Genomic DNA, 23231 nt, shown 5'->3' on the forward strand with positions numbered 1-23231 from the left:
AGCCCAGAGGAGGGTAGAATAATGATTAACCGGACCTCCTGCCCCTTTTCGAAAAGGGGCAGATGGTTGGCGCACACGGGGAAGGAAGAAAGAGACAAACAGCATAAAGAGAAACATCTCAGGTTAGAAAGAGGAGAAAAGCCAGGCCCAGTTAATTTGTTTCTGAGGATGCCCTGTGTCACCTGAAGTACTGCCAGCGGTGTTCATTCTGGTCCTCTTCGGAGGGCTCCTCGACGCCAACTCTGGGCAGCAGAAGAAGGGAACGTGAGTGTGACGGGGACAACAGGGGAACTAGGAGCTCTGGGCACATGACCTGGACCACGTCCATCAAAGAATAAAATCCGCACCCCCTCTTAAACTGTCCCCCTGCTCTCTAAAACCCAGAGAGGCTGCTAAATTTACATCAAAAGCAACAATGTTAGCAGCCAAGTCAAATGAGGATTGACTAGGAATGAAGACAAGCCTCTCAAAATATAACGTAATGAAATCAGAGTAATAAATGCAACTCATAGAAAATGACTTCATGTAATTTTCAGGAATTCATCTGTTTTATAAAGCAAGACACATCCATACAAAAACTAGAAAACAGAAAGTTGTTATTAAACATATATTTGAAGTGTTTACACACAGTTTTACACATATTTGACAGAAAGAACACTGTATCACTGAAAACAGCAAAATCAGAAGATAAAATGGCCTTTTTTTCTAGACAAGTAATCACACTGTCCATGGGTTGTACCCGTAGGTCAGGAACCCAACTTCTGCTATTCTCTTTACCTTACGGCTTCAAGAGTTGACACGGTCTATTTTCACCTCCCTTAATAACTGCTGGGTTATTCAGACTACATTTGAATTACACCATCATACTAAGAGCAGGGTTTCACAACCTCAGCACTACTGACTGACATTTTGGGCCCTGGCCTCTACCTGCAATATACCACCAGTAGCACCCCCCTCCAGCTGGAGCAACCAAAAATGTCTCCTGACATTGCCAAATGTCCCGAGAGGGCAAAACTGCCCATAGCTGAGAACCCCTACTCTAAGTCCTGCATTCTCAGTGGGGGGTGATATAGACCCCAGGGGCATGAAAATCGGTTCTTATGGGACAAAAATTTTTTTTTAGATATTACAGTGGTTTGTAGCCCTCTAAAGCACCATAGTACATAAACAGATACATAGATCTGTGGTATTAAAATTTCAGTGGAAGAGGTAGATAAAAAGAACATTTTTAAAGGCTCTTATTCAGAGGGGCAGTGATGGAAAAAAAAGGTTGAGAAACACTGTGCTAGACAATGCCCAAATACTCATGCTACTAATATGCCCTGAAAAAAGCAAGCGAGAACATGCTTCTTCTTAAGGTGGTACTTTTAATTAGGTATATGTTCAGAATGTGACTTAAACCAGACTACAGTATTGAAAAATGGTAACAAATTCCAGAAGAGCAAGCTGGATTCCATTAATGTAAGATTCACTAGTAATAATAATAGTAATAGCAGCAGTATTAAGGTTATGATTAGCAATGATAATGTCATAGCTAAAATACACTAAATGCTTTCCATGTGCCAGATGGTACATTTAACGGCAGAATTCTTTATCATGTTTATTTGGTATCACATTTTATCTTCACACTGTTGTCATCACCATTTACCCAGACAGGAAACGGAGAGCAAGAAAGGTTAAATAAGTTGCCCAAGGTCACAAAGGTAGAAAATGATGGAACCAAGATTGCAACTGAAGCTGTTAGATCCCAGAGCCCTAGCTCTACCCCTTACAGGATATTGCCTTTGACTACAAGGTGGCGTCTTTAAATTCTTTTAAAATATCCAGTAACAAATGCTATTACATAAAGATCTCAGGGCTTCTCCCTGCCTTTATTCCTTAATTTATCTTTAAAGAGCTTTATCTTAAACTCTCAATGTGACAGGATTATACCTAGCAGAGTGACCTTACTTGTCCTTGGGTGATTGTATTGCTGCACTCTGGAGTATGAAGGTTATCCTGTTCATTTGGCTGCCTGGGTGTATGCCATTAACCCCCCACAATCACCACCACTTCGTTGATGTGTCACTTGAAGCTGGGCCTTCCAAGAGGACAGCCACCGTGCCACCAAAATGTGCTCAGGACATAGGTGAGGCTCATCTGCTGAATCTGCGCATCTGATGCTTTTTTCAAGTTGCCAAAATTACAACCTTTGTGAATAACAACAACTTGCTCAAGAGACTAAGAAAAATAGTATGTAGTTTGTATATTACCAGAAGGCAATTTGAAGTTTGTATACTACCAGAAAGCAATTTGAGCATTTTGCCATTATGTTTTAAAATAGCAATCACATGCTCAACATCACTAATTATTAGAGAAATGCAAATCAAAACTACAATGAGGTATTACCTCATGCCAGTCAGAATGGCCATCATCAAAAAGTCTACAAATAATAAATGCTGGAGAGGGTGTGGAGAGAAGGGAACCCTCCTCCACTGTTGGTGGGAATGTAAATTGGTGCAGCTACTATGGAGAACAGTATGGAAGTTCCTTAAAAACTAAAAGTAGAATTACCATGTGATCTAGCAATCCCACTCCTGGGCATATATCAGGAGAAAACTGTAATTCGAAAAGATACATGCGGGAGTTCCCTGGTAGCCCCCGTGGTTAGGATTCCGGGCTTTCACTGCTGTGACCCCGGTTCAATCCCTGGTTGGGAAACTGAGATCCCACAAGCTGTGTGGTGTGGCCAAAAAACAAAACAAAAAAATACACATGCACCCCAATGTTCATTGCAGCACTATTTACAATAGCCAAGACATGGAAGCAACCTAAATGTCCATCAACAGAGGAATGGATAAAGAAGATGTGATATACGAACACACCACACACACACACACACACACACGCATGCACACACGAGATGGAATATTACTCAGCCACGAAAAAGAATGAAATAATGACATTTGCAGCAACATGGATGGTGAATCACTTTGCTGTACTCCTGAAACTAACACAACATTGTAATAAATTAACTATATTTCAATTTTTTTAATGGTTAAAGAAATGATAAAAAACAAAATAGCAATCACAAAGTTCCAATTTAAAAAGATAAGTTGGATTTCTGGAAAGCAGTGATCTGGCTTTGGATTTGTGGTTATATTCATTTTATATTATACACAGACTAGAAATTAGCCATGGTTAAAAGTCATAGCTGGGCTTCCCTGGTGGCGCAGTGGTTGGGAGTCCGCCTGCCGATGCAGGGGACACGGGTTCGTGCCCCGGTCCGGGAAGATCCCACATGCCGCTGAGCGGCTGGGCCTGTGAGCCATGGCCACTGAGCCCGTGCGTCCAGAGCCCGTGCTCTGCAACGGGAGAGGCCACAACAGTGAGAGGCCCGCGTACCGCAAAAAAAAAAAAAAAAAAAAAAGTCATAGCTAACTCCTAATTATTTATGGAGGAACTCCAAGTCCTACCCTGGGCTTCTGACTTCTGGGCAGCCACTTAGCAGCTGATCAGGACCTCTGTCAGCAGCCTGGAGAAGTAAGAAACAACTAGGTACTGATCTTACTGAGGTCACAGACGTCAAAACACCACACTGAACTTCAGGGAGTTTCCGAATCATTTTAGAATAAGAACCTGGTCCACATAAATGATCCGTGGCCATTAAGTAACACCATAAGCCCAAGCCACAAAAACCAATCAGTCTCATTACCTTATTTCTGAGGGAATTTCTTTTGATGTAATCTCCGTAAATGTCAGTTTCTACCTCTAACATATCACTATTTATACACATCTGAAAAAAACGCAATGAACTGACACCATATGTATTTTTCACCAATGGCACATTTTGCTTCATTACACTATCTGGGTAGAGTTGGACAGAAAGAAGGAACTAATATAGAAGCAGATTGAAATTGAAAACAGAGAAACAATACAGAAAATCAATGAAATAAAAAGCTAGTTCTTTGAAAAGATCATTAAAATTGACAAACCTCTAGTAAGAGTGAAAGAAAAACAAAAGAGAGAAGATGCAAATTACCAATACTGTGTCATGAATGAAACATGGGATATCACTACAGATCTCACAGACATAAAAACAATAATAAGGTTATGCTATGAACAACATAAACATGACAATTAGATGAAAGTGACCAATTTCACAAACTGCCACAACTCACCAATATGAGATATAGCTGTTAAAGAAATTGGCTTCATAATTTATATAATAAAACTCCTGGAAAAGAAGACTCCAGGACCAGTCGGTTTCACTGGAGGATTCCATAAAACCTTCAGGAAGAATTAACACCAATTCTAAACAACCTCTTCCAGAAAACAGAAGAGTAGGAAACATGTTCCAACTTATTTTGAGAGGCCAGATTACCCTGATACCAAATCAAAGGCAGTATGAAAAAAGAACACTACAGACCGGTATCCCAAATCCTTAACAACATATTAGTTAATAGAATTCAGCAGTATGTAAAACATTTATTTATACACCACAACCAAGTGGGGTTTAACAAGCAAGGGTGGTTCCGTATTTGAAAATTACTCAATGTAACCTATCATATTAACAGGCTAAACAAGAAAAATCATATGATCATATCAATTGATACAGAAAAGCATTTGATAAAATTCAACATCTGTTCATGATAAAACTCTCAGAAAACTAGCAATAGATGGGAACTTCCTCAACTTGATGATGAACATCTACAAAAACCCTACAGCTAACATCACACTTACTGGCGAAAGACTGAATGCTTTCCCCTTAAGATCGGGAACAAAGCAAGGATGTCTGCTCACATCACTCTTATTTAACATAGTACTGATGGTCTCAGCCAGAGCAATAAGTTAAGAGAAGGAAATAGCACACTGGTTGGAAAGGAAAAAGTGAAACTGTCTCTATTTGCAAATGATCTGATGGTCTACACAGAAAGTCCCAAAGAATTTATAAAAACAAAACCAAACTCTCCTAGAACTAATAAGTGAAATTGGCAAGGTGTCTGGATACAAGGTCAACCTACAAAAACCAGCCTTATTTCTATATCCTGGCAATGAACACACAGAAAGTGAAACTGAAGACAGAATAACATTTAAAATAGCTCAAAACGAAGAAGAAATACTCAAGACGTAACTCTAACACACACAGGCATTCTATGCTGAAAACTATAAAATACTGCTAAAAGAAATCAAAGAAGACATAAATAAATGGAGAAACGTGCCATTTTCATGGATTGGAAGACTGAATGAGGTAAAGATGTCAATTCTCCCCAAATTGATATACAGGTTTAACACAATTCCTATGAAAATCCCAGCACAAGTTTTTTTTTAAGATGTAGACAAGCTTATTTTAAAATGTATATAGAAAGGAATTAGAAGAGCTATGACAATTTTGAAAAAGAATAAAGTGGGAGGACCCACTCTGCCTGATGCTCAAGCTTATTATATAACCACGGTTATCAAAAGTGTGGTACTGGTGGAGGTACAGACACATAAATCAACAGAGCAGAAGAGAGACAGACCCGAATGCATACAGCGAACCGATTTCTGGTAAAGGAGAAAAAGTAATTCAAAGGACAGTCTCTCTTACAAATTGTGCTGGAACAACTGGATAGCCATAGTCAAAAAAAAATAAATAAATAAAACCTCAACCTAAACCTCATGTCTAATATAAAAATTGACTTAAGGTGGATCACAGATTTAAATGTAAAGCATACAACTAAAAAACTTTTAGAAGATAACACAGAAGAAAATCTTTGGGACCTAGGGCTTGATGAAGAGTCCTTAGACATAACACCAAAAGCATGATGTTAAAAATAAATAAATACGTTGCATTTCATTAAAATTAAAAGTTCTGCTCTATGACAGACTGTTAAAAGGGTTAAAAGACAAGCTACAGACTAGGAGAAAATATTTGCAAACCACATATCTGATAACAGACTAGTATCTAGAACAAATAAAGAATTGACAAAACTCAATTAAAAAAACAAATAATCCAATTAGAAAATGGACAAAAACCTTGAACAGATATTTCACCATTGCTTATTAGAATGGCAAATAAGCACATGAAGAGATATTCAACATCATCAGCCATGAGAAATGCAAATTAAGACCACAATGAGGTATCCCCACATACCTATTAGAACTAAAATAAAAAAGTGTCAACACCAAATGCTGGCAAGGATATGGGAGAAACTGGATCCCTCATGCGCAGTCATTTCCTGACCTCTCACCATGTGCTAGCTGTTATGTTCGAAGTGCTATATATATCCCATTAATATTTTCACAATCCAATTATTATATGTGTACATATACAGCTTGCACACATCAGGGAAAGTAGCCCCCACTCCTGGCTCTGGGTAGGACTACTTCAATGGCCCATTTTTTGAAAAGGGTTATGAGAAGTGCAAAATGTCACAAGTCAACTGTCTACTCTCAGTGGAAAGTTATTTGGTCCTGTATGTGTTGGGGGGGCGGTCAGCAAAGAACTTATGAAATAGCCTGAAAAACAAACACGATTTAACCAGGCTCTGAGCATCCAGGGCACCTACTGGGTAACCAGATAAATAGGAGCAGGAAGTAATCTCAGAGAGGTCACCAAATGCAAAGGATCTCAACTCTGTGCAGGGTAAACCTCCTTTCTTGCTCTTATTCTGCTACACGGAACAAAGATGATACCATCTTATGTCTTAAGTTTAAAGCCAAAAATCTGTACATTTTCTTCTTCAGATTTCTACTTCCACAGATGAATTATTTTCCTTAATATGACTGGAGATTCACGCCAGGAAACTGAAATTTTAATCATCCTGAATTTTACAACATGAAAATGGTCCCTAACACAGCAAGCCTTTCGGGCAGTATAGCACAGTAGCTAAGAGTGTGCCTGGGTTCAAATCCCAGCTTGCCCACTTAAAGCTTTGTGACCTTGGGCAAGTTATTGCTCTGTGCCTCAGTTTCCTCAGCTCTAAAATGAAAATAATAGTAGTAACTCCCTTATAGGAATGCTATGAGGATTATCTTAATGTACGTGTTGGCATCTCAACCAACAACTGCAGCACAAACGTTAGCTATTGTAAGACTCTTACTGATAAGCCCACCCAGGTTCTGCAGACCCACTCAGATCTGAGGCTGAGACCCACTAACCCAGAAATGGTGCAGCCGGCAGTGGCCACGCCCAGGAATCCCTGCCTCCCATCAATATAAAAGTTCCAGAAGAGGGAGACTATTCTCTCAAATCCCAGTTTTCTCCCTGCCCCCAAGGATGACTGCAAGATCCTTGTCGGTTTCTCCCTCCTTCAAGCTAGGTGTACTCCGCAGTTGTCAGCCCTGAGCAAACTAACAGCCAGCAGAGAAAGAAAAAAAAACATTGCCATCTTGTGGCTTTTCAGAGAATTCTTCACACCTATGCGCCACCCAAGTCTTCTCATTCCCAGCATGTTCACCCTTTGCAGATCTGAAACTGAAGCAAGTGGCAAGAGCACTTTCGATGACGCAGAGGACACACTTAGAGCTGCAGGGACCTGGAGAAAAGGTGACAGCACGCTTTTATTTAACGTGAAGGAATGCAGAGGCCGAAAAGACATGAGGAGCTTGTCTTAAACCAGGGTCAGAGTTAGGCTGTGGGTCTCCTGACCCCTGTTCCAATGTCCTCTTTACTGTAAGGTGCTGGAGCTCACAAGCACAGTTTGCAATTCAAATGCTCTTAAAAAAAAAATCAAACTTAGGTCAATGACCCTCCATGCTGACACAGCTACAAAACCACAGGCCGGGGATGTCCATGAGGCTGCAAGAAGTGAGGGTTATGCAGGAAATGTCACCTCTTCTGTACACTAAAGCAAGAAGAGACACGGCATACAGTTTCCTCCTAAAACAAAACTCTAATGGCCTCCCTTTATTTCCAGCTGATGAGCTTATTTTTCAAGGCCTTAGGTTTGATTTCAAAGGAATGTGAAATGCCAGACATTGCCAGCAGCTATGTCCATTCTCTCTCCTGCAGCTTTAAGACTTTTTGAATTCTTGCCCTAATGTCGCGGCACTAGCAAGGTCCAGGTGTTTCTAATTCCTTGTGTTTTTGTACCCACAAACAGTTTAATGATTTTTTTTTCTCGTGGAAAATTCAATACTCTGAATTTTTATTTATTGTTTTTAAATTTTTAATCCTTCCCCAAACAAAACAAGAAACTATAAAAGCCTTCCATGCACTAAGCTGTATGTAGCACCCCCTGCACGGGAATAGTGACATAGTTAGACACGAGACTGGCCTCGGTTTCAAACCAACCTTATATTAAGCCATGACAACATGGGCGTCGTGCCTCCACCAATGATCCAGACGGTGAAGAAGACAATGAGGAGGGTGGTTGTGAACATCATCTGGCGTGCGTAGGATGCCGTGTCTCGAATAGCCAGTGCAAATGCCATCGCTCCCCTGAGGCCTGCAGGGACCAAAGAGGAAGCTGTCCTGTCATAAGGATAAATAACAATGTGTCCTCAAATCCACTGCTGCCACCTGGGGCTAATAAATTGTATCTGCTTATGCTTCAGGAGTCGAGTTGTTTTATACAGAAAATAACTTTAAAGGAATAGGATTTCCTCCTATTTGAAGTTTTCTTTTGCAAAATGCCCAAATGCAATGAGAAAAACACTGCACCGCTTTGTATAGCACATTTTAGAATAATAATACTCTTTTATTACTGAAATAATTCTCCTGATAATAACATGAACCAAAAAGAAATATAAATAAGAAATAATCATATAAGCTCTCTAAGTCTGTGATCCAAGTACTACCCAAGCACTATACAGTCATTATAAACTTAAGAAGCAGGCTAGGTATGAGTATGTGAAGTGCACAAAACAGCTCAGCATTTCCTGAGCAAAGCCAAGCAGAGAAGTAACAATATAACCTGATCTATATCAGGAGTTGGTGAGTTTTCTGTAAAGTGTCAGATAATATTTTAGGCTTTGTGGGCCAAGAGGAAAAACCAAGGATGTTATGTAGGTACTTACATAAAAGAGAGAAAACAAATTTCCACAAAATTTTATTGACAAAAACCAAGAGCATAATAAGTACTATAATATATAAGTGCCATGTTATAAAACTATAATAAGTAATTATAATAAGTAATAATAATGATTATAATAATGAGTCCAATTTATTGTAATCCAGGTCTACTAGTGAAAAGAATGGAATTCTTCTGGGGGTGGGAGATTTCAGTTAATTGGGTTTCAAAGTTAGTGTCCCCTGTCATCAAATAGGTTGCAAATATTCATCTGTAAAAGCCATTCTTAGCCCGTGGGGTAGATGAAAACAGGCAGCAACCAAATTTGCTGACCCCTGGTCTACAGCCACATTTTTATGTTCTAGAGCTTCTCTTTCTAAGCTCTTTTGTTCCTTCCCCATACCATGCTCCTAATTTGTTCTACAGTAAAGACTTAATCCATGGTCTTTAATAGCTATCTAGTATAAATTCCTATTCACCATGCGTAAGACTGTGTGTATATTATGAGAATGAAAAATTAATACTCATTATATTTCTTCACATATTTTCCCACCTTTTCCAATAATTTCACAATTTCATTAACCTGAGAACTTCACAACAATTCACTAAAGAAGAGTGATTCAGTAAAATATACATTAAAAAACAGAGCAAAGTTGATGTTCTCAATTAATCTGTCCTAGTCAAATATTGACACACATCTAGACCATCCTACAGCCAGCTACGACACCACTTAATATTTAAACCTTTAAATGGACGTTGTCTCAAAGAAGAAAACTTGAGGGCCAGAGAGAGACAGCGCGTGCTCCATTCTTCTTTATTAGGTAAACACTGTAAGCAATATGAAGGTGAAACCTCAGGTATTTCTTTCACAGCCTTGAAGAATGAGTTCCTTTTGAAAGCCAAATTTCTCCCAGCAGAAAATAATTTTGATAGGAGATATCTTTAAACAGCACTGTGTACTTCTCAGTCTTTTAGCACAGAAGATAACGGACACACTTAAAAGTTTGTCTAGGTGACTGAGCTATCTCCAATTAATCTTTCTCTTTCCACTGGCATTTTTCTAATATGTATGGACGATCTGGTCTGTCATTGCCCTCCTCAGAAACCTCTAACGTTTCCCAGCTGCCCTTGGATAAAAGCCCAACTCTTTGGCATAGCACTGGAGCTTCTCTGTGGTCTAGACTCCAGCAATGATTCTTGAAGTGTGGTCCTCAAACCAGCTGCAGCAGCAGCAGCAGCAGCCGAGAAGATGTTAGAGATGCAAATTCTCGGGGCTCACCCCGTACCCTCAGAATCACACTCTGGTGGTGGGGCCCAGCAATCTGCTATTAACCGGCCCAACAGGTGATTCAGATGCAACCTGAAGGCTTGCACCAGTTTACATGCAATTTCCCTTTCCAACCTCACTCTCGTTCTGCATTATCCCACGTGTCTCACATTTAAACCAGACTGCTACCCTTCCCTGAAAAAGCCACACACAGCGATGCTTTCCTGCCCTTCCAACCTGCCACCTCCTGAAATGCCACTGCATCCAAGTCCAGTTCGAAGGCTACCCCTTGGCGAAGATGGCCCTGGGCCCTGCTTTTCTTTTGTGCGATTCACCAGCCTCTCTCGGGAGAAACTTAGCTCTTTGTACACCTGTCTCCCACCAGTGGACTGTGAGCTCCTGGAAGGAGGTGGGTTTCTGTATCCTCCACAACCTTGAAGTGTGACTTATATAACGAGGATGCTCAACAAATGTGTGTCAGAGTGAAAGGAAATCATTAAGGCGGGCTGTGTACTTAAGTGCAGATGCAAGCAAGGACTAGACAAAGCAACTGCTTTGCTGAGCAGTGCCTGCTGGTGTGATTTCAGTATGACTCTCCGAGGCCTCCAAGAACTACTGTGTGGCAGTAAAGGGCTGCTACTCACGTTGCCTCTTGTACAGCCTCTCCCCCTTCCCGGACAGAGGCACCTTTAAGGGTCACGGTGGCCTTTTGCCTATCTCCTCCCTCTGCTCTACAGAGATGCTCTTACTTGGGTCTCGTCTATAAAGTCGGATGCTTTCCACTCTCACTGCGCCATCTACCTCATGCCAATTGCTCTCTCCTTTCTTTATCTCCACATATTTCTTTATTGTCCTTTGTCCCCTCAGTGGCTTCTCCACTCTTCTCAGCTTTATAGTGAAGAGGAAGCATTTGGGAGACAGTGTAAGTCAAGCAGAACTATCACAGCTGTTATCTTCCAGTTTGGGGTTCATCTTGCTAATGTGAGTATATTTTATTTCTTTTACTCCATAGAAAGTTAATAAAACTCATTTTATTTACTTTTTTTTTTTTACCTGAAAACATCATCATGTGTTGAAAATTCCAGCCAATCTTGTGCCTCCTGCCCAAGTTGAGGAAGAAGGAGAGCGGGTAGATGTGTGCAGCTCTTCCCAGGAAGATGGCAACCTGGCCGCCAGGTGGAGGTTAAGGGCCCAACAGGTTTCCAGGATGGCACTTTCACACAACCTGTGACTGAGCAGAGAATTTTAGGAATGCCATGACACCCTGCTGTGATCAGGAGAGTTGCACAGAGAAGGCAGGCTGTCTCATTTCCCACCAAACAAGTCTCAGCAGCAAGTGGGATTCCACTGGCCAATTTTCCCAACCTCCTGGCTCACAGAGACAATTTCTGGCCTGTTAAACACACTCTTGTAACTTCTTGATTTGATTAAACTGATATGGACCAAGTCTCCGACCTACCTAAAAATGAGTCCAGAAATAAGCTAAGGTGCCGTGGCTGGGGTGGGGAGTTAAGGGAAGCAAAGAGCGTGCTGGACTCTATTGGAAGAAAAAAAATCACAAGAAGAAAAAATTACTAACCCCTGAGTCAAACTATAAAGAGAAAGCTTGGTGGGTGAGCTTGTAAGCTTTGGTTGGAAGTAAACATCAGGGGTTTGTATGACCAGGAAGATGCTACAAATAAGAGGTGGGGAAACTTACAGTATTCCTACCACGAAGACATATTCATATTCCTCACAAGGATCACCCTGGGGAGATTTATCTGCCTAAGTGGCTAACATATCTTTGGGGAGGGTAAGAGATGGAAACGGAGGAGTATGGAAGAGGAACTCTTACTGTGCAAACCAAAGAATTCAGGGAAACCGGTCATTCGTCACTTGCTGAGTTTAGAACAGAGCCCAGCAGAGAGATGCACACTGCCCTGGTCATAGGAGGAAACCACTGTGGGAGCCAGAGGAACAGGGAGCTTCCGTTTCGACCAGCCGGAGCTGCAGCTGTTTCAGACAGAAGCGAGGGCGGGACTGTCTTCTGCCTTCTCTAGGATAAAATACTAACTACTTTTCTTCTTTTCTCGCTCTCTTGTTTTTCCCTTTTTGCTATTGTTTTGTTTTCTTTTTCACAGAAGGAAAGAGGTCGTGCTTATAACATTCTATCCCAGGAGCCACGCATAAGTCCGCAAGTGGAAGCGGCCTTCAGGATTCACAGAGGCCCCGGCTCCCCCTTGAACAAGGCCCCCGCGCTGTAAACAAGGCAGCACTCTCACTATCTCTCACAGGATGCCGCGCTAAGAATACAAATCAAAGTGACATGCCAGGTCTTTCTTAAGAATAAAAACACTGATCCGCTGGATCTTTAGCTCTTGGTCTGTTGAGTGTGTAAATCTAAGAAATGAGCCCCAGTTGAAGCAGATATCACTCTAACTGGCAGGACTCTGGCATGGCATTAGGCCACTGTCGCTTTCTAGCTGCTTGGTGAGTATCATTTATACCTGCACAATAAATGAGAAGCCCAGAAGAGAAAAATACTCCTTTTTGGGGGGGCCAGCATCCCAAGATCTAAGGATACCCATGAGACCTCAGAAAAGGCAGTAGTGGACTCCTGCTACAGTTCCAAGGCCCAGAAGAGTTCACTTTAACAAAAACAATAAGGATCTGAGGCCAACTGAGTAAAGCCCTCAGGTGTCCACGTACTGCTGGGCATTCGTATCTCTCCTCACTTGAGAGGAGCCAACCCCCAAAACTGTGTCTCTCTTCCAAAAACTGCTCTCACGATGGGACTAAATCAAAGAACCCAGTATTTCTCCATTTCATCTGCCCTTCCTCTCCATTTCTTTTTTTTTTTTTTTTTTTTTTTTTGCGTAAAGAAAAGGGTCACCATACGGAATTGGGTGAAAGCGTGCACACTGCCTGTGGGCTGCCCTGGGCGGCGAGAGGAAGGGCTGCGTGCAACCACGTGCAGCTGAGAGCAAGAGACACAGAACCTTCAGGTCTTCCAAACGGGGAAGCTCCTGGATTGGAATTCACGTGGCGATGAGAAGAAAACAATTTGGGGGACTGATGCTGGTTGCTGATTTTTAGCTCTGCTAGGAAGGGTGCTTTAAAAAACAAAATACCACCTGCCAATCACCAGTGTAACAGAAAGGCCACCTTACACAGAAAATGCAGAAAGGGCAACCCTAGAATCAACACCGGTCCTTGAAATCAAATACACTTAGCTTTATATTTACCACTTAAGCCTTCTTTTTCTCATCATAAAAATACCATGAACCAGTGCTGGCTCAGTCACCTCCCCGCCAAACTAGAAATTATTGTTGTTACAGCTTCCGCAGCAGTGGTCGTCTTTCCGTGTAGAAAATGGGGGAACCAAAAAAAGGATACAAAAGCTCCAATGATGAAAACGGGGCTGAAAACGTGCTTCTGGAAGGTAAACAGCGCCAGGCCCATGTAGGAGAAGATGAAGTTCTCTGCCAGGAAGTGTAACACCTCAAAGAGCTGCACAAAAAGGGAAAAGGAAGCCGTAAACCCTGTGGGTCCCCTCCCTCGTATTCGCAGGTCACTTGTGGGGACACAGGCCTCTCCCTCACCTGCTTCGTTCGACTTCTTGATTCCACCGACAGATTGTTGTAGGTGTAATGAGCTTGTGTGATTCCACAGAAAAGGACAGCTACAACGCCTGGCAAGAGAGTTTAAAAAAAAAAATCAATGGAGGGAAAAAAAGCAGAAAAAAATCCTACCTGAAACAAAAAGTTAAGGTAGTCAAGCCCAGCATATCCAACTTCCTGAAAGTTTTTGAAAATTTCCTATTACTGAAAGCTCCCTCTGCCCACACTTCTCATGTCAACCTTTGCTTCTCCCAACCCTGCCCTCCTTCAAAGACAAGGCCACTGATTTACCTCTTGTTCCAGATTTAAGAGCATTCTCTCCCCTCTTCTAAACTCCTACTGAATTGGCCATCTCTATATGGCATGGCATTTAGCATTCGTTCCCTCAAAGAGACTGTGAAGTGTGCGCCCATCACACACTTTTGTCATATTCCTCTCTGTTCACTGAAAGAATGAATTTAATTTCAAACCAATGCTTTATATTTTTGCATGGTCTAGGGCTTCAGACAAAATGGATCCAGAGTACTAGTCCAATTATCCTGGCCCTGATAATCTAGATTTCTGGTTAACGGTGACTATTTTGTTGTGTAAGACAACACACCTGGGACTCTGCCTATATGTTTACAGATGATTGTCAAGTTTTAAAGGAAGTGGGGCATATAAAGATATGCTTCAATATTTTGAAAAGACGATAAAAAGGACTTCCGAATTACCTGGATTATGTATATATGGTAACTGTACTTGAGTTTTCTAATAGAAAAATCCAATGATTTATTTTTTTTAATGAGGGAATGTGAGGAACTAAAACCACATGATCACTCGCACTAATAATCTATGAAACGGGCACCATAAAAACACAGCATTGAAAAGCAATGATTAAACAGACCAAAAACAAAACAAGGAAAAACTGTGCTCACACTCATCTGAGTAGAAGCAAAATTACCTTTAAAAGGATATATATTTTGCTTGTTATTGCTACTGTTTGTAAAATAAGGAAGCAATCCAGGGGAGGATACAAATAAGGTGTTAATATATTCAGTAACTTTTGCAGCTAAGTATCTACTTATAGTTAGAATGAGTACTCAAAGATGTAACTGAGTTTGAAACAATAAAGCTTATCCTTTAAAAAATATGTAGCTCTGGGCAACTAAATTATTCATAAGGCAGAATACCAGCCTTGCTCAGCAGTCCTCCATATGGACACTCCGTGAGTGGTTTATCAACTCTGGGCAGCAGCTATTTAAGAATTCTTCGCTCCCCTCAAGCTCCCACAGCCTCCGCCACAGTGAGGGGAAGGGTGGCCAAGGGCAGAGGAAACCCACCGGTAAACCCACAGGCTTCTGCCAAGAGGAAGGTGCTCCACGACATCAGGAAGAAGAGCGCCGTCTCCAGCAGGGGGAAGCAGTGCAGCTTGGTAAACTTGGTCACGTCAGCTCCTGTCAAGGAACTGTCTCCAGCAACAAGTATCAGGGTCACCAAGAACCACACTCTCTTAGCCCAGGACCCCTCCCTAAGGGCTACCCTTTCCCTTCAGCTCTTCCTTTGGGGCCCCAGAGCTGCTGCTTGGTTTTGAAAGTAAAGAAAATGAAGCTTCCCAGTAGAATAGAGGTTTCCAAGGGCTGGGAGAGGGGAGGATATAGGGATCATATTGTTTAATGGGCACACACTTTCTGTTGGGGATGACGAAGAAGGTTCGGGAAATAGCGGGGATGGTTACACAACATTGTGGATGCACCTAAGGCCACTGAATTGTACACTTAAAATGATTAAATCTTAACCTGTGGAAGGCTTGCCTTCTCATTCTGCACTTTGCTTTTATGTTGGTTGGTTTGTTGGCTGGTTGGTTTTTAAGGCAATATTGTGCAGTCCTCAGCTTAAGGAAGGCCACCTTGCTGTAATTCCCCCAGATAGTCCCTGGCTACTTACGGCCACATTAGTCCCATATGGCCTGGAACAGTGGGCAACAGCAGTCAGGCTGCGGCTAAAGTACTTCACAGCCTGCTTCCTCCCAGCCTCCTGAGAGGTGGTCCCTGATTCCCAGCCTCCTCCTGGCTCTTCCACTCTTTCAGCCCCACCCCACCCCCCAAAAAAACTGACACTTCCCCCAAGCTCCTATCTCCGACAGGTTTATAGGAAGGACAGAAAACACAAAGGTGAGGACAGAGCTAAGCCAAGAGCTACACTCTCAAACGTTTTCTCAAACTCTTAGCTAGGCCATCGACTGTCATGTTTCACCAAAGGGTGACATTTCAGGAGCCCCCAGCCCCCAGTGGAACAATTAATTTAAGATTCATTTCTGAAAGGAAGAACTGAGAACTTTCTTTTCCCAAGTGCAATGCCACATAGTCATACTTAGGCAGGGGCAGAAACTACAAAAAGGATATTAGAGCAGTCACAACACCAGTCACAGCTCCCATGGTAAAAGAGCCACTAAATATACCTAGAAAAATGCCAACTGACTTAAAAAAGGCAGCAGCATCAAAGGCGTGAGTGTTCAGCCCCGCTGGCTGGTAGGCAACAATAGACCTGGAGTTTAAAGAGAGAGATAAAAAACACTAAGCTGGTTTTACACCATGGTACTTACAAATATCGACAAACATAGGTATCTACACTCTGCAGAGCACTCCCCATGGTGTATTCATTTAATTTAATCTGCAGTCACCATGCTATGATGGTATCGGCATTCCAACCGCTGCCAACTGGACAAAGCAACATAACTTTATCAACTAAGTCGATAAACCTCATTTAGAAGAGCACCCAATTCAAAATTTAACACTTTTAAGATGGGCCTCTGATTTTAGCCCAGAGCATTCAGGAAGCCAGAGTCTCTCTTCCCAGGCAGAAATATTGTTACTTACGAGGACAGTACAATGGCAACAGCATCATTTAGGACACTTTCTCCAAACAGAAGTGCGTAAAGGTCCACATCTGCATGCAATTCATTAAATATCGCCAGTACAGTCACTAAAACATGGGACAAAAGCATACAAATTAGTTTCGGTTTGTGACTTTAAGCCATTGATAACAAATTCATAGAAGCAATTCTTATCTTTGGTGGGACAGGGTGGTTTGGGAGACAGTAAGGGAGTCAAAGATGGGTCGTCTGTCTATGGCAGAAATGAAAATGGCAATCTTCCTAATCTTAATGAGGAGTGATATGATGCTTGATTCTAATAACACTGTGCTCTCAACTGTAATCTCATCACACTTTGAAAACACTTCTATTACAGAACGTAAAAAATAATCACAATTAATGTGACTTGGCTCTACTGGTGGGGTGAAATCTCTTTGAAGGCAGAAACCCTATTTTATTTTTTATTTTATTGAAGTATAGTTGATTTACAAAGTTGTGTTAGTTTCAGGTTACAGCAAAGTGATATCTGAATATACACACACACACATACACATTCTTTTTCGTATTCTTTTCCATTACGGTTTATCACAGATACTGAATATAGCTCCCTGTGCTAGTTTATCCATTCTATTGATATATATAACAGTTTGCATCTGCTAATCCAAATCTCCCATTCCATCCCTCCCCCACCCTCCTCTCCTTTGGCAACCACAAGTCTGTTCTCTGTGTCTGTGAGTCTCTTTCTGTTTCATAGATAGGTTCGTTCACGTCATATTTTAGATTCCAAATTAAGTGGTATCATATGGTATTTGTCTTTCTCTTTCTGACTTACTTCACTTAGTATGATAGTCTCTAGGTCCATCCATGTTGCTGCAAAGAAACCCTATTTTATTTTATTTTTCATTTTATTTTTTAAATTAATTAACTAATTTATTTTTGGCTGTGTTGGGTCTTTGCTGCTGCGTGTGGGCTTTCTCTAGTTGTGGGGAGCTGGGACTACTCTTCGTTGCGGTGCGCAGGCTTCTCATTGCAGTGGCTTCTCTTGTTGTGGAGCACAGGCTCTCGGCGCGCGGGCTCAGTAGTTGTGGCGCACAGGCTTAGTTGCTCCACGGCATGGGGGATCCTCCCGGACCAGGGATCGAACCCATGTCCCCTGCATTGGCAGGTGGATGCTTAACCACTGCGCCATCAGGGAAGTCCCATAAGCACCATTTCAATCTCAAAATCTTAGTGGTAAAGCATTGGAAAAAGGACTCCGCACATGGAAAGATCATAAGCCTGGGCTCGCTGGGGATCTGAAGAGCATGTAAACTCTGCCATGCTCCCAAACTAGAAGATAAAAGTGCAGGTTCAATTTCCTGGTAATTTGTCATCGGCCCAGACTTACACCTTTTAAGATCCAAAAGATACAACAAAAAGTTTATTCAAAAATTTGTAATATAAGAGAATGGACTTGAGGATATGGGGAGGGGGAAGGGTAAGCTGTGACAAAGCGAGAGAGAGGCATGGACATATATACACTACCAAACGTAAAATAGATAGCTAGTGGGAAGCAGCCGCATAGCATAGGGAGATCAGCTTGGTGCTTTGTGACCACCTAGAGGGGTGGGATAGGGAGAGTGGGAGGGACGGAGACGCAAGAGGGAAGAGATATGGGAGCATATGTATATGTTTATGATTCACTTTGTTATAAAGCAGAAACTAACACACCACTGTAAAGCAATTATACTCCAATAAAGATGTTAAAAAACAAGAATATAATCTGGAAAAAAATAACGTAATACTTTGCTGTACACCTAAAACTAATGTAACATTACATATTAACTACAATAATTAAAAATTTTTAAATTAAAAATAAAAAAAAGCATAATGGGGGCAAAATGCCTATTTCTGGTCATTCAAGTTTGAGTTTAGAGCTAACAAAATCAATTTCTCTTTAAATGCCTGTTAATGACCACCAGGAATAAAAAGAAAGAACATGGAAATAGAAACCCTATTTTATTGATCACTGTGCTCCAGCATAGGGTCGGGGCACAGTGAAGGTTTAATAAAGGATTTTGAAATAATGAAAGTCTTCATTTATAACAGAGTATACATAATTACACTTCTCACAGTTTTCACATTTCATAGACATTTAAAAATCAGCTATTTTCGATTATCAACCAAGGTGGCAGAGTAGAAGGACGTGCTCTCACTCCCTCTCGTGAGAACACCAGAATCACAACTAGGTGTTGGACAATCATCCACAGGAAGACACTGGAACTCACCAAAAAAGATACCCCATATCCAAAGACAAAGGAGAAGCCACAATGAGATGGTAGGAGGGGCGCAATCACAGTAAAATCAAATCCCATAACTGCTGGGTGTGTGACTCACAGACTGGAGAACACTTATACCACAGAAGTCCACCCACTGGAGTGAAGGTTCTGAGCCCCACGTCAGGCTTCCCATCCTGGGGGTCCAGCAACAGGAGGGGGAATTCCTAGAGAATCAGACTTTGAAGGCTAGTGGGATTTGATTGCGGGACTTTAACAGGACTGGGGGAGACAGAGACTCCACTCTTGGAGGGTGCACACAAAGTAGTGTGCACATCAGAAATCGGGGGAAGGAGCAGTGACCCCATAGGAGACTGAACCAGACCTACCTCCTAGTGTTGGAGGGTCTCCTGCAGAGGCGGGAGGTGGCTGTGGCTCACCATGAGGACAAGGACACTGGCAGCAGAAGTTCTGGGAAGTACTCCTTGGCGTGAACCCTCCCAGAGTCCGCCATTAGCCCCACCAAAGAGGCCAGGGAGGCTCCAGTGTTGGGTTGCCTCAGGACAAACAACCAACAGGGAGGGAACCCAGCCCCACCCATCAGCAGACAAGCAGATTAAAGATTTACTGAGCTCTGCCTACCAGAGCAACACCCAGCTCTACCCACCACCAGTCCCTCCCATCAGGAAACTTGCACAAGCATCTCAGATAGCCTCATCCACCAGAGGGCAGACAGCAGAAGCAAGAAGATCTACAGTCCTGCAGCCTGGGGAACAAAAACCACATTCACAGAAAGAGAGACAAGATGAAAAGGCAGAGGGCTATGTACCAGATGAAGGAAGAAGATAAAACCCCAGAAAAACAACTAAATGAAGTGGAGATAGGCAACCTTCCAGAAAAAGAACTCAGAATAATGATAGTGAAGATGATCCAGGACATCGGAAAAAGAATGCAGGCAAAGATCAAGAAGATGCAAGAAATGTTTAACAAAGACCTATAAGAATGAAATAACAAACAGAGATGAACAACACAATAACTGAAATGAAAACTACACTAGAAGGAATCAATAGCAGAATAACTGAGGCAGAAGAACGGATAAGTGACCAGAAGACAGAATGGTGGAATTCACTGCTGCAGAACAAAGAAAAAAGAATGAAAAGAAATGAAGACAGCCTAAGAGACCTCTGGGACAACATTAAACGCAACTACATTCGCATTATAGGGGTCCCAGAAGTAGAAGAGAAAGAGAAAGGACCCAAGAAAATATTAGAAGAGATTATAGTCGAAATCTTCCCTAACATGGGAAAGGAAGTAGCCACCCAAGTCCAGGAAGCACAGAGAGTCCCACACAGGATAAACCCAAGGAGAAACACACGGAGACACAGAGTAATCAAATTGGCAAAAATTAAAGACAAAGAAAAATTATTGAAAGCAGCAAAGGAAAAATGACAAATAACATACAAGGGAACTCCCATAAGGTTAACAGCTGATTTCTCAGCAGAAACTCTACAAGCCAGAAGGGAGTAGCATGATATACTTAAAGTGATGAAAGGGAAGAAACTACAACCAAGATTACTCTACCCAGCAAGGATCTCATTCAGCTTCCATGGAGAAATCAAAAGCTTTACAGACAAGCAAAAGCTAAGAGAATTCAGCATCACCAAACCAGCTCTACAGCAAATGCTAAAGGAACTTCTCTAAGTGGGAAACACAAGAGAAGAAAAGGACCTACAAAAACAAACCCAAAACAATTAAAAAGTGGTAATAGGAACATACATATCGATAATTACCTTAAACGTGAATGGATTAAATGCTCCAAGCAAAAGACACAGCCTTGCTGAATGGATACAAAAACAAGACCCCTATATATGCTGTCTACAAGGGACACACTTCAGACCTAGGGACACATACAGACTGAAAGTGAGGGGATGGAAAAAGATATTCCATGCAAATGGAAATCAAAAGAAAGCTGGAGTAGCAATATTCATATCAGATAAAATAGACTTTAAAATAAAGAACGTTACAAGAGACAAGGAAGGACACCACATAATCATCAAGGGATCAATCCGAGAAGAAGATATACAATTATAAATATATATGCACCCAACACAGGAGCACCTCAATACATAAGGCAACTGCTAACAGCTATAAAAGAGGAAATCGACAGTAACACAATAATAGTGGGTGACTTTAACACCTCACTTGTACCTATGGACAGATCATCCAAAAAGAAAACAAATAAGGAAACAGAAGCTTTAAATGACACAATAGACTAGATAGATTTAATTGATATTTATATGACATTCCATCCAAAAACAGCAGATTACACTTTCTTCTCAAGTGCGCACGGAACATTCTCCAGGATAAATCATATCTTGGGTCATAAATCAAGCCACAGTAAATTTAAGAAAATTGAAATCGTATCAAGCATCTTTTCTGACCACAACGCTATGAGATTAGAAATGAATTACAGGGGAAAAAACGTAAAAAACACAAACACATGGAGGCTAAACAATACGTTACTAAATAACCAAGAGATCGCTGAAGAAATCAAAGAGGAAATCAAAAAATACCTGGAGACAAATGACAATGAAAACACGACAACCCAAAACCTATGGGATGCAGCAAAAGCAGTTCTAAGAGGGAAGTTTATAGCTAAACAAGCCTACCTAAAGAAACAAGAAAAATCTCAAATAAACAATCTAATCTTACACCTAAAGGAACTAGAGAAAGAAGGAAAAACAAAACCCAAAGTTAGCAGAAATCATAAAGATCAGAGCAGAAATAAATGAAATAGAAACAAAGAAAACAATAGCAAAGATCAATAAAACTAAAAGCTGGTTCTTTGAGAAGATAAACAAAATTGATAAACCATTAGCCAGACTCATCAAGAAAAAGAGGGAGAGGACTCAAATCAATAAAATTAGACATGAAAAAGGGGAAGTTACAAGAGACACCACAGAAATACATAGCATCCTAAGAGACTACTACAAGCAACTCTATGCCAATAAAATGGACAACCTGGAAGAAATGGACAATTTCTTAGAAAGGTATAACCTTCCAAGACTGAAGCAGGAAGAAACAGAAAATATGAACAGAACAATCACAAGTAATGAACATGAAACTGTGATTAAAAATCTTCCAACAAACAAAAGTCCAGGACCGGATGGCTTCACAGGTGAATTCTATCAAACATTTAGAGAAGAGCTAACACCCATTCTTCTCAAACTCTTCCAAAAAATTGAGGAGGAAGGAACACGCGCAAACTCATTCTATGAGGCCACCATCACCCTGATACCAAAACCAGACAAAGATACTACAAAAAAAGAAAATTACAGACCAATATCACTGACGAATACAGATGCAAAAAGCCTCAGCAAAATACTAGCAAACAGAATCCAACAACACATTAAAAGGATCATACACCATGATCAAGTGGGATTTATCCCAGGGATGCAAGGTTTCTTCAATATATGCAAATCAATCAATGTGATACACCATATTAACAAACTGAAGAATAAAAACCATATGATCATCTCAATAGATGCAGAGAAAGCTTTTGACAAAATTCAACACACATTTATGATAAAAACTCTCTAGAAAGTGGGCATAGAGGGAACCTACCTCAACATAATAAAGGCCATATATGACAAACCCACAGCAAACATCATTCTCAGTGGTGAAAAACTGAAAGCATTTCCTCTAAGATCAGGAGCAAGACAAGGATGTCCACTCTCGCCACTATTATTCAACATAGTTTTGGAAGTCCTAGCCACGGCAATCAGAGAAGAAAAAGAAATAAAAGGTATACAAATTGGAAAAGAAGTAAAACTGTCACTGTTTGCGGATGACATGATACTGTACATAGGGAATCCTAAAGATGCCACCAGAAAGCTACTAGAGCTAATCAATGAATTTGGTAATGTTGCAGGATACAAAACTAATGCACAGAAACCTCTTGCATTGCTATACACTAATGATGAAAAATCTGAAAGAGAAATTAAGGAAACACTCCCCTTTACCACTGCAACAATAAGAATAAAATACCTAGGAATAAACCCACCTAGGGAGACAAAAGACCTGTATGCAGAAAACTATAAGAAACTGATGAAAGAAATTAAAGATGATACCAACAGATGGAGAGGTATACCATGTTCTTGGATTGGAAGAATCAATATTGTTAAAATGACTATACTACCCAAAGCAATCTACAGATTCAATGCAATCCCTATCAAATTACCAATGGCACTTTTTACGGAACTAGAACAAAAAATCTTAAAA

At 41.1% G+C, this 23231-nt stretch overlaps 2 protein-coding genes across 3 annotated transcripts in view; one reads left to right on the forward strand and one right to left on the reverse strand.

Annotated features, from left to right (window-relative positions):
- The window catches only part of CHST7 (carbohydrate sulfotransferase 7), a 70782-nt gene extending 58197 nt beyond the window's left edge, over window positions 1-12585 (forward strand). Inside the window, exon 3 of the mRNA XM_065900960.1 lies at window positions 12413-12585. The gene's annotated coding sequence lies outside the window, so the exon portion shown is untranslated. The remainder of the gene's footprint in view (window positions 1-12412) is intronic.
- SLC9A7 (solute carrier family 9 member A7) overlaps window positions 1-23231 on the reverse strand; it is a 140307-nt gene that overhangs the window by 27803 nt on the left and 89273 nt on the right. Inside the window, exons 6-13 of one of the 2 annotated variants that reach the window (XM_065900951.1) lie at window positions 16700-16805; window positions 16226-16367; window positions 15164-15269; window positions 13824-13912; window positions 13618-13731; window positions 11296-11407; window positions 8258-8411; window positions 183-242 (exon numbers count right to left, since the gene is read on the reverse strand). In XM_065900951.1, coding sequence (XP_065757023.1) covers window positions 183-242; window positions 8258-8411; window positions 11296-11407; window positions 13618-13731; window positions 13824-13912; window positions 15164-15269; window positions 16226-16367; window positions 16700-16805 — 883 coding nt within the window. The remainder of the gene's footprint in view (window positions 1-182; window positions 243-8257; window positions 8412-11295; window positions 11408-13617; window positions 13732-13823; window positions 13913-15163; window positions 15270-16225; window positions 16368-16699; window positions 16806-23231) is intronic. The other variant, XM_065900952.1, reaches the window with a different exon arrangement.

The sequence above is a fragment of the Phocoena phocoena genome, chromosome X (assembly GCF_963924675.1).
Source record: "Phocoena phocoena chromosome X, mPhoPho1.1, whole genome shotgun sequence".
Lineage (NCBI taxonomy): Eukaryota > Metazoa > Chordata > Mammalia > Artiodactyla > Phocoenidae > Phocoena > Phocoena phocoena.